The sequence below is a fragment of the Calidris pugnax genome, unplaced genomic scaffold (assembly GCF_001431845.1).
Source record: "Calidris pugnax isolate Ruff unplaced genomic scaffold, ASM143184v1 scaffold27, whole genome shotgun sequence".
NCBI classification, from domain to species: domain Eukaryota; kingdom Metazoa; phylum Chordata; class Aves; order Charadriiformes; family Scolopacidae; genus Calidris; species Calidris pugnax.
The window spans coordinates 18,207,092-18,218,652 of NW_015090893.1; the positions used below are offsets into that span (position 1 = coordinate 18,207,092).

General features: G+C 51.6%; 1 protein-coding gene across 1 annotated transcript; it reads left to right on the forward strand.

The window, feature by feature from the left end:
- Positions 1–5,963: 5,963 nt before the first annotated feature.
- On the forward strand, positions 5,964–7,988 carry IL4 (interleukin 4). Its single transcript, XM_014947782.1, has 4 exons — positions 5,964–6,098; positions 6,366–6,413; positions 7,629–7,760; positions 7,896–7,988. Exons 1-4 carry the CDS (start codon positions 5,964–5,966, stop codon positions 7,986–7,988), a joined length of 408 nt encoding a protein of 135 aa, XP_014803268.1.
- Positions 7,989–11,561: the final 3,573 nt, after the last annotated feature.

Consider the following 11,561-nt stretch of genomic DNA (forward strand, 5'->3'; position numbering starts at 1 on the left):
GTAATAAGGTTCTCCCCCCACCTGGTCTCTCCCCAGCTGTCGGAGCAGGAGCTGCTGTGCCAGGCTGCCACGGCCCTCACCAAGGTCACCAGGTGCAAGAAAGACTACGAGCCCTTCATCATCAACCTGCAGAGCCTGCACGGCAAGAGGGTAAGCAGGAGATGCAGCACCCCCTGATCCCCCCCTGGGGTGGCCGAGCCCCCCCACCCTGTCCCAGCACCATCCCCACTTCCATCCCAGCACCATCCCCACTTCCATCCCAGCTCCCCAGGTGCACCCACAGGATCCAGCTGATCTTTGTTGTCGTTTGTGGGGCCAGCCACGGGCAAGGCAGCCCTGCAGCATCATTTTTCCCATGGGAAGAGCCTGAATGTCCCTCCCCAGCCCTGGCCACCCCCCAGACCAGTGGCCCCGAGGGTCACATCTCTGGGGACCGGGTGCTCATCCTGAGCAAATGACAAATCCCCAACCTCCTGGGGCAGCATCCTCAGCAAATGACAAATCCCCAACCTCCTGGGGAGCATCCTCCCAACACTTATTACTGAAAGATTTGTATGGGAGACACAGGCAATGGCAACAAACCTCCTGCTTGGGCTGGTAGCCCGGCTACTTGCCCTCTGAGCTGCCACCTCTAATGTGTTCACACTTTTCCTTCCCCAGAACTGCTCCCTGAGCAATGAGAACGAGATCTACCTGCGCAACTTCTTGCCGGAGCTGGGGAACTTCACCCAGGGGATGTACAGGCGCTTGGCCAAGTCGGTGGCACCGTGAGAGGGGTCCCTGCTCCAGCCAGAGCCACCGCTGCCACCCCCCAGCCCAGGGACCCTACTGCTGGGAGCTCTTAAAATAGGTTTCGTAGGGATTTTTTTGTTTTGTTTTGTTTTGTTTTGCTCCTCGTCGCATGCACTTCCTCAGCCCTGCCCCAGCCCTCCCTGACCCAACACAATCCCAACAGCAGGTCCCTGCCACGGGAAATGTCCGCTGGGAGCTCTTAAAATAGGTTTCGTAGGGATTTTTTTGTTTTGTTTTGTTTTGTTTTGCTCCTCGTCGCATGCACTTCCTCAGCTCTGCCCCAGCCCTCCCTGACCCAACACAATCCCAACAGCAGGTCCCTGCCACGGGAAATGTCCCCTTCCCACCGGTGCCTGGCATCTCCCAAGCTTTCCATCCAAGTGCCGTGCGTTAGACATTGCTCAGCCTCCACAGGAGAAGTCTCCTCTGGACAAGGCTGCCCTTGGTGCTCCCTCGCAGCCCTGTGGCTCTTCCAGCCGGCACGAGGCGGGATGTGACCCCTTGGGAGGGATCCAACCCCCTCAGGAGGGATGGATGTGACTCCTCAGGAAGGATCCAACCCCTCGGGAGGGATGGAATCCACCTTGGGAGGGATGGATCCAACCTCTCAGGAGGGATGGAACCCCTTGGGAGGGATGCAACCCCCCTCGGGAGGGATGGATCCAACCCCTCGGGAAGGATCCAACTCACCAGGAAGGATCCAGCCCCTCGGGATGGATGGATGCAATCCCTTGGGATTGGCAGGAAGGATCCAACCCACCAAGAAGGATCCAGCCCCTCAGGATGGATGGATGCAATCCCTTGGGATTGGCTGGGACCCCCCAGGAAGGGGCTGTTGGGAGGATTTGCCCGTCCGGGAGGAGCAGAGCATCACCCCTGGTCCTGGCAGCAGAGGAGGTTGAGCTTTTAACTCGTTCACCTCCTCCTGCAGCACCTACCAAAACCAAAACCAAATTATCTGCTTCCTGTTCCTCTGAATGAAGGGAGGCTTCTTCATAATTGTCTCCTCGTCCTAAAGAGATCAGAATCTAGGCTGAAATGATGCATTTTTCACTAACAAGATACTACAGCAGCTCAGGGGGACGAGTCCCCGCGGGTGCCTGGTGGGAGCAGAGCTGGGGAAATGCAGAGGGAGAGGTGGGGGGGACCCAGGGGCGGGGGATCGGGGGACTGCTACCGTAACCTTCACTGTGCCTTTGATATTGTCGGTGGGCTTTTAAGTTATTAATAGTTGAAGACCAGGAGAGTCTATAGGAAAACTTTGGATCTAATGGGTGCTCGTTGGCATCGTTCTTCTAGAGTTTATTTATTATTATATTTTATTTAAATAACTTATTTTTATACTGCGTAATCTAAAGATTCAAGACCGCAAGGCCCCAGCTGTTGAAAGCTTTTCTTCGCTTGGGACCCAAACCAAAAAGGAAAAACCAGTATTTAGAATAGGTGTTTTATTTTTAACTTATATAAGAGTAGTTCTGTTGAATACAGTCATATTTAAAATACTGCTACCTCACTCTTAGGGAACTATTATTGCCTAATTGCCTTTCCATGACAACAAATGAACATGTGCTGATTCGTAATTTATTGTTCTTCCCTCTATTTAAAGTATTTGTATTACAACAGAGTTAATATATTCAATTTACCATGTATTTGGATGTCTTCAATTTAATGTATTATTTTTTTTTCATTATTTCAACTTTGCACTGATGTTATAAAAGTGTCTCAGGGCTTAAGCAATAAAACTACTGAATAACGAGCTCTTGGTGCCAATGGTTTGTGCTGTGGATTCACCTCCCACCTTCAGCAGTTAACGAAGGGGTCAGGGGGTGCTGGCTCCTCATTCAGTTGGCACAGAGGAGGGGGATGGGGAAGGATGGCTTTTTGGGAGCAATATACAGCAAATCTACCCGGGCTGCCACCAAAGAGCACATTTTTCAAGCAAGGAAAAGGCACCAATGAACCTACCCAGCTTGTGGGGCAGGAAAACACGGGGTGAAGGGAAGGGCTGGAGGAGGAGGGAGGGGAGGCAGCGCTTGGGAAGAGGCTCCTGTGCACGGGGCTGGGATAAAGGGGTGCATTTTGGGGCACAACCGAGGTGTGGGGGGCAGGGGCAGCAGGGCTGAGAGTGGTGCTGCAGGGGAGGGACCCTCAGCTCGTGGTGGAGGGAAGGGATGGGGCTGGCTCGTGTGCCCACTCGGGTGCCAGCAGTGGGGACACGTGTAGGGAAAAAAAATGGGCAACCCAGCTGCTGGAAATGGCTAGAAATAGAGGAAATCACTAGAAATGCAGGAAATGGCTATAATGCATGCGATGGGGGGTTAACTGCAGCCTTTGGATCTGCTCTGAATAAACCCCAGCATTGCTCCGGCCAGCAGGAGACACGGCAGGGACCAGAAAGGTGTGAAACTGAAGCACATCCCTGCTGCTGCCAGCCAAAATCCCCCCGGGGCAGTGCACGGTGCCCAGAAAAACCTCCTGAATTTCACTGAATTTCACTGAATTTTTAGAGTTGGAAAGGACCATAGAGATCATCTAGTCCAACTCCCCTGCTGAAGCAGGACCACCCAGACCTGTTGGCTCCTGGCTCTTTCTCAGTGTCTGTTCTGGAATCGCTCTGGTTTGGGCCAAGATAAAATTGGGGTTAGGTTGATGGTTGGACTAGATGATCTTTAAGGTCCCTTCCAACCTAGACGATTCTATAAAAGCTGAGCCAGGGGCCGTGGCTTTCAGCAGAGCCCTGGGCTCAGTGGCTGCAGGGACACCGGGGCTGGAGCCCGGGCAGGATCCTCGTGTGATGGGGAGATGCTTCAAAGCACAGAGCACAAGGGGCAGAACGGCAGAGGGGAAATTTGAGGCCACATTTCTGAGTCAAGCACCTTCCTTCAGCAGGGCAAAGGGCAACGGGTTCATCCCCTGAAGGATGGATGGGATGAAGGTGCTGCCAAGGTTCTAGAAATGACCCTCCTGCCCCACACGGGCAGAGATGGGGACCGTGCTGGGGTCGGAGCTGTCCCCCCGGTGAGCAGTGGGGCCATCACTGCCATCAGCCTCATCCCACCCTCGGGAGAGGACACGGGAATTCCTTCCTTCACCGGTCACCTTCCCATCACCCAGTGATGCAGTTTTCCACCGTGATTCAGCCTGAGCAGCTCAGAGGTTACATTTTTCTGTTAATTTAGCGTTTTCTGTTCCCTTACTCCAGCTCGAGAGCTTTCCACCCCGCTCACCGGGGGAAACCACTGGGGCTGCGGGATGGCACCACCACCACCTCCATCCCCTTCTCCAGCATCACCTTCAGGCAGGGAACCTCCCACCACCATCCATCCCAGACTCAGGGGGTGGCCACGGGCATCCCGGGGAGGAGCCCGCCCCCACGGCCACCGTCAGCAGAGGCCACGGTGCCAGCAGAGTCCCGGAGCAGGAGCTTATCAGGTCTCCATCGCGCACGGTGCAGGTAGGAAACGGCGCAGCGCTCTGCTGGCAAATCCCTCGCAAAGGTCTTTCTGAGTCAGTGGCACTTACCTTCATCTGGGGCATTTCGTAATCAGACAAACAAAGCTACTCTCAGTCTGGCTGCTCCCGGATTAATCGAGCGCTCGCAAACTCTTATCAAGCATCTGATGGCAAGTTGCTGTTTGAGTGAGAAAAATACCTATTAGTTATTACAAAACTCCGAAGTTTCCCAGCTCAGCGGATTTCTCAGTGTGATTTCCTGCGGCAGCGCTGGTCGGTGGTGCCAGCAGAGCCCATCATCACTGAGCCCCTCATCATCCCTGAGCCCACCATCACCAAGACCAACCCAGAGACCATCATCACTGAGTTCTTACCTGAGCCCATCATCCCTGAGACCAACCCAGACACCATCGTCCCTGAGCCCATCGTCCCTGAGCCCACCATCACCGAGACCAACCCAGAGACAATCATCCCTGATCTCTTACCTGAGCCCACCATCACGGAGACCAACCCAGAGACCACCATCTCAGAGACCATCATCCCTGAGACCATCCCACAGTCCATCATCTCAGAGACCGTCATCCCAGAGCTCTTATCTGAGCCCACCATCACCAAGACCATCCCAGAGCCCATCATCCCTGATCCCATCCCTGATCCCCATCATCCCTGAGCCCACCATCACCAAGGTCATCCCCGAGTCCATCATCCCTGAGCCAACTCCCCAAGATTCCTTCTGCTGGAGCAAAGTCACAAAACCCCATTTCCCCACGCTCCCAGCACCACCACAGCAGGGCCATCAGCTCCCTGTCCCTCACCCACATCCCCGCAGGGTGCCACGGGGCAGGAACACGTTGCTCTGGGGGTCCCGTTTGGCCAGGAGGGTGCCCATCTCTCCATAAACCCCCCAGCCCCAGGAGGGGTGATGCCCCACTGCTGCCTGGGGGGGTTTGTCCCCGGGGGCCCAGGCTCTGCCGCGCTTTCTGTTTCTCCCCGGCGCAGGTTGAGATCACCATAGATAGACAATAGTATGCAGATGAAAGATGCTTTGCATGATTTGGAGATAATCAAACGAAAGGCAAGATGGAAGAGCTGGCAGGACAGATAGAGAGAAAGAGAAAAAAAAAAAAAGCAAAGAAAAAAAAAAAAAAAAGAAAAACAAGCTCTGTGGGGATTTTTTTTCCCTTAAAACTTATAGGAAACTAACCCCAAACTTGAGCAAGCCCCATAATACAATGCTGTTCTTGTCAAAAAAAGAAAGAAAAAAAAAAAAAAAAAAAAAAAAAAAAAAAAAAAAAAAAAGGCAAGCTCCGTCATTTGAGCACAATCAGATCCGGGGGCTCCGCGCTCACCACACGCGGCAGAGAAAGTCTTGGGATACGGAGAATCGCAGAATCCCCAAAGCGGGCAGTTCCCCCACTTTCCTTGCTGTGTGACCTGTCTCTTACCACCCTTATCTTAGGGTGGAAATTTCCTACGTTGAAACGTAACGCGAGATCAGAAGAAAATAATGACTTTTACAAAAAAAAAAGACCTGTTGTCCTAATTGGATAGGAGCAACTTTGGAAAGTGCAGATAAGGGAAAAATCAGTTTTTCCTGCGGGTTCAGCAATTTCACAGCCATAAATTGAGATGGTTCTTCCAGAAAAGCACACACAGGTATAGATCACCAAAATATCCAGAATCTGCGAGCCCAGGTGGTGTTGGGTCCCAAACAGGCCATGAGCGTCCCGGTCCAGGTCCTGCTCACCTTCCTGGCGCTGTCAGCCTGCCGGGGCCACTCGGCCTCGCTGCCCCCCACCTCCACCTTCCTGAAGGAGAGCATCCAGCTGCTGGGCAAGCTCCTGGGCACGGAGGTAGGGCTGGTTCCACACCTCAGCCTTCCCCCGCCGATGGGAGGGACAGGAGGTTTCGCCGGGGCTGGGGGAGAGCGATGCTGAGTCAAAGAAAGGTGCTGAGCGAGCAGCGGGGAGGCAGAGCCTGGGGTTCATCAGGCTCCTGGGGGCTGAGAGCAGGAGGAGGGATGGACAGACAGACAGACAGACGGATGGATGGGTGCACACATTAGGATGGATCCCCGTCAGCCTGTTCTGATGGCTCCTCTCCTTTGTGTCTCCATAAAGGTTTCCTGCGCCGAGATGAACGTGACGGATATTTTTGCAGGCAATAAGGTAAGAGAGATGATAAAGACTATCTTGGTCCTTGTTGGGAAATGGTCCTACGGGCAGGGCGGGCACTGGGAGAGGATGTGGGGGCCAGAGGAGAGCAGGGGACAGCCTGGAGGAAGGTGTGGAGCTCTAGGAGTCCTGCCCATCCCAGGAGCTCCTGGTGAGCCCCGAGCGGGGATGCTGGTGGTGCTGGGCTGGTCCTGGTCCATCACCCTCCTGAGATACCTCCAGGCAGAGCAGCATCAGGGGCTCCCGGCCACCCCCCGGGTGAGGGGGAGGCCGGAGGGGAGGACAGGGTGTGCTGGAGCAGGGTTAGAGGGGTCGTGGAGCTTTTCAGAAAGGAGGAGAGGGACTTGTCCCTTTGCCTTGGAGCGGTGTGTCACCGTCTCGCAGACACCCACACGCACACCTATCACACAGCATCTCCCTGGGGTGTGACACACGATCCCTCTTTAGCCCCGTTTCTGGGGGAAAGCTCTTCAGCTCGCAGCAGATCTAATAGCAGATAATAAAGCCCATTTCTGCTCTGAAAATCGCTGCCTAAGCCCAGCGCCCCAGCACCGGAGTTCCTGTTTTCACAGAAAGCTGCTGCCCTTGCCCCACGCTGCTGGGGCAGCCGAGGGGCACAGCAGCCTCCCTGGGGGGGTTGAGCATCCCTGGGGGGGTCCAAGCACCCCCCTTCTAGCACAGGGACCAGCCCTGGGAGGGACAACAGCCACAACCCAGTGCCTGCAGACCCAGCTGCGGTCATGGGGATGGGAGGGGGGCTCATTTGATGGTCCCCTAGGACCATCCCAGTATCCTGCCTGCACTGGACCAGTGTGGCACCATGAGGAATGTCCCCCAGGGAGGACAGTTGGATATTTTTCCTATCACTGCCAGCACTTCACTTATTAGCTCCTCATCTTCTGCACATCGCTGCTACAGAGCTTTATCTACTCAAAGCACCTGAGGGAGACACCTCTTCAAGGGGGCTTTTGTCATTCTGTGCAGCCCCTGCCCACCCAAACCCTCTCCGTTCCCCTGGGACCCCTCAGGGAGCAGGGTCCCACATCCACACCAGGATGCTCCAAACACCCAGGTGCCTAACGCTGTGACAAACTCTGCCAGACCATCTCAGGACCACGCTCCTGGCCGGGAATGGAGCATTTAGAACAGAAATGTATTATTTATGCTGTTTTTATCTGTCTTAACCTATGAAAGGGTTTCTTTCTGGAGCAAGACAACGCCACAGAGCTGTTATGCAAAGCCAGCACGGTGGCCTTGGAGGGCCGGAGCTGCCACAAGCAGCTGGAGGGCATCCACCTCAACCTGCTCCACCTGGTCCAGACGAGAAGCTCAGTCCACAAGGTACAGCATCACCCCACACCACCTCCACCGTGCTCATTTTTGCCTTTCTCCCCATCCCCTCCCGGCCCAGGAGCCAGGATGGGGCTGCAGAGCCCCATCCCTCCCTCCTAACAGCCCTTTTTGTCCCCCTCCCAGGTCCCATGCCCCGTGGCCGCGGGTAACACTACCTCCCTCAAGCACTTCCTCCAGGACTTACACAGGCTCCTCCAGCAATTAGCAAAAGAGTAGAGTTTGAAGAGGAAAAAAAAAAAAAAATATATTTTTATTTGTTTTTAAACTATTGTAACACTGTATTTTAAAAAAGATTATTTATAACAATTCTTTATAATAATTCTTAAAATAAATTTATAATAATTCTTTAAATAAATTTATAATAATTCTTTAAATAAATGTATTTTTGGACTAAATCAACTGTGGAGCATCAGGAGGGTGTTTGAAAACTCGATGGTGCCAGGCAGGGCTCAGGGGGCTGGGCTGAGAGACCCTCCCAGGCCCCAGGGAGAAGAGGACACCGGGGCTGGGACACAGCACCAGGGCTGGGAGCAACAGGGACCAGGCTGATGGCAACGGAGGGAAAGGGCAGGGAGGAGAGGATGGGTATTTTCTACCCACCTTTATCAAGAAGGGACTTGAGCAGGCTGGAAACCAGGGCACAGAGGGGCAGTGCTGACTCCAGAGACACGTTCCTGGTGGAATCAGGGCTTTAAAACCATGAAGGCAGAAGTCACTCTGGCTACTTCACCATGTAAGTTGCAAGAAATATGTGGTGCTACAGTGAAGAGAGTCCACTGGTGCAAGGGTGGTGCTGGCAAGAGCTGCTGAAAGCAAGGATTTGTCCTGCTGTGGGGTTAAGGCTTGTCCTGACACGGGGAAAAGGGGTCTGAGCAGAGGAAAAGCTGCAGAGAAGCAGGGGGAGAAGACCGGCCACAAACACAGGCTGCTTCTGAGCTGTGAGCTCAAAAGTGTGTGCTAGAGCTGAAAAGGGGGATACCAAGCCCTTTGCTAAGCAGGCCCTTTCTTCTCCCCTCACTTTATAGTCTATATATAGCCCACATTTATATTATAACCATATATTTGTACCCTTATATTTTTATTACAACCATATATTTATACATCTGCCATTTATACACGGCCCAGCCCTTTGTGGGCCAGGAGTAAAGATGCCCCAGCAGAAGCAGCAGCAAAAGGAATAGCGAGAGGGAACACAACCACCCCCTCGAGGGGGTGACTCCAGCCCGGGGCAGAGCCAGGGGCAGGTTAAAGTCCCTCCTGCAGCAGGGGACTGGAGTCCTGCAGGTAATTTAGGTGTCTATTGTTCTGCAACCCACTGTGGCACGGCGTGGGAGGGGGCTTTGGAAAGTCCCAGGACCAGGCAGGGTTTGGTTGGTGCATCAGCTGAGTCACAGGCCCCGGGGAGAGCTGCAGAGGGAAGAGACCACAAAAACAACCACCCTCACCTACTGCACGAGCAGCCTGAGACCTCTTCCAACACAACAGGGTTTACCCAGCAAAGGAAACAAAGCCTTCCCAATTAATGCAGGTAAATTCACACCATCTGCAGGAATACAGGGTGGGACACGCTTCCCCATGTAGCACAAGGACAGTTAAAGCCCCTCTTCCCCCAGTTGGAGACAACCCCAGCAGAGGATGGGCTTGAACAAGGGGCTCACCAGCTCCTTGGGGCACATCTCATCCACATCCTGGCCTCAACCCACTGATCTCCTCTGGAGCCTTGAAAAACATCCTCTTGTCCCACTTCTTCCACAAGAGCTTGTTGCCCACTGCCCTGGGGCTTCTCCAGAAAATGCTGTGTATCAAAGAGCTAGACCAACTATTTTCTGACTCAACTGTAGTATAAAGTTATTTGGAAAAAAAAAAACTATGCAGAAAGGTGGAACTAGGAATCAAGAATTTTATTTCATGGTATGAACATGCTCCAGGGACACAATACTGATATATACAGTGTAATGAATATAAGTTTAATCATAAAAGAAAGAATAATCAGAAATCAACAGTTAGAAAATCAATAAATAGGAAGAGAAATTATACAAACAAGGATTTGTACACAGGGCTGGGGAAGCAGAACTGTCGGCAGTTTTTCCTGTACACAGGGCTGGGGAAGCAGAACTGTCGAGGAAGGTGAAAGCTGGACATGTGCAGACAGTGTCAGTCAGTGAAAGGCACTAAGGACCATTTTCCCCTCCTCTTAAAGAAAGGATCAGGAACAAGTTAAATATGAAATAATTCATTTACACAACATTACACAACATAAAGCGACAAAAACCTCAATATTAAGGTCGATGTTTGTTCTGGAATGATGGGAATCCTCTGGTAGCAAGATGCAAAGATGAGCACGCACAATATATTTTATGGTAATATGATTTTTGATAAATAGTGTAGAGCAGGTACTGACCTGGGATGAGAATGGCTGTACTAAGCTCTTAAACCCACACAAATGAGCCACGGACCCATTCACAGGCTGTCCAGGGCTACAGAGAGGGCCCCTACAGTAGCCCCACGAGCCAGACTCCCTGGTTTTAAAAGAAAAGTTCCCAGAACTTCACCCCAACACACCAGTTCTAAGGTAAATCAAACTGATAGAACAGCAGGACCCTGATAGTGTTCCACTTAAAGTCTTCTTGTATGATCAGCTATTTTGTTCTCCAGCCCCTGTAACAGGAGATGTTTCTCCAATCTGCCAATCAGAGATGTACAAGCAATTATTTATTAAGTGTTTTCTCTGCCCCAAGGCTCAGTTAAATACGCAGAGTACTATTGTTTTCAGCAGCAGGACTGTAACATTAACTCTAAAGGCATATGCTTTACGACTTAAGTATTAAATATTTTAACTGCAGTGTCATGAATCACAGTAGTATCTTTAAGCCACTGATGCCTGTCAGGTACAAGAATTTTTAATAGTCTTTTTGAAAGCTCAGTTCAGGAGAAACTCCCTTAAAAATAGATCACTCAACCAATCTTAGCATAAGACGTAACACAAGGGGAAACACAGTGGTTACCCCTGGTTCTGAGAACAAGCACAGGCCAAAAAAATCACACATCTCTCTGCTGGGACTGAGAACTGACACGAGGCCTAGGACAAAACAGCATTTGAGCCATTTTCAGTCTGTCTTGTTTGATGAGAAGTATGAACATCAACCCTTTCCGAGCAAAGGAAGGTCAGCTCTTCAAGGGCAAAACCAATCACAGCTTAGATCAGACAAAAATTCTGATTATTTACCTCTAAGCTAGAGAAAACAAATGCCAGTGCTTGTATTTGCATCCTGTAGGAACTTAGGTGACAAAACCAGAGCTTGTAGGAACTTAAGTGAAACTCCCTCCCCCCAAAAGACAGAGGACAGCACGTCCTTCTCTTAGGTCATGATCCTGAAAAACACATTTTAAAAAAAAAAGAGAAAAGCATTTAGAGTGCATTTAGAATAGCACTGGATATATCTCCAGAGCAAAACATGCCCTTAGAGGCCCAATTTTAACTATTAGAGACCTGTTGCAGAGTCACATCCAGTTAAGCATCACAACAGCAAGAACGGGGTCTCAGCTTTTAACTACTCTAAATACTTCACAAGAACATTCTGGTAATGGCAAACGTGACTACAAGCAAGAACTCAGGACACCCAAGGAGCTGCCTTGTTCTTTCTGTCATGCTTACGGACTCAATTTCTTCTACAAGTAATCACAGCTTTTGAAATCTCTAGGTAACACTAAGATTAGATGAAGTTACACTAATTACCACCACCCTGGGAGGGGAACCGCTACGACGCCTGCAGCTGATGTGCTCCAGCA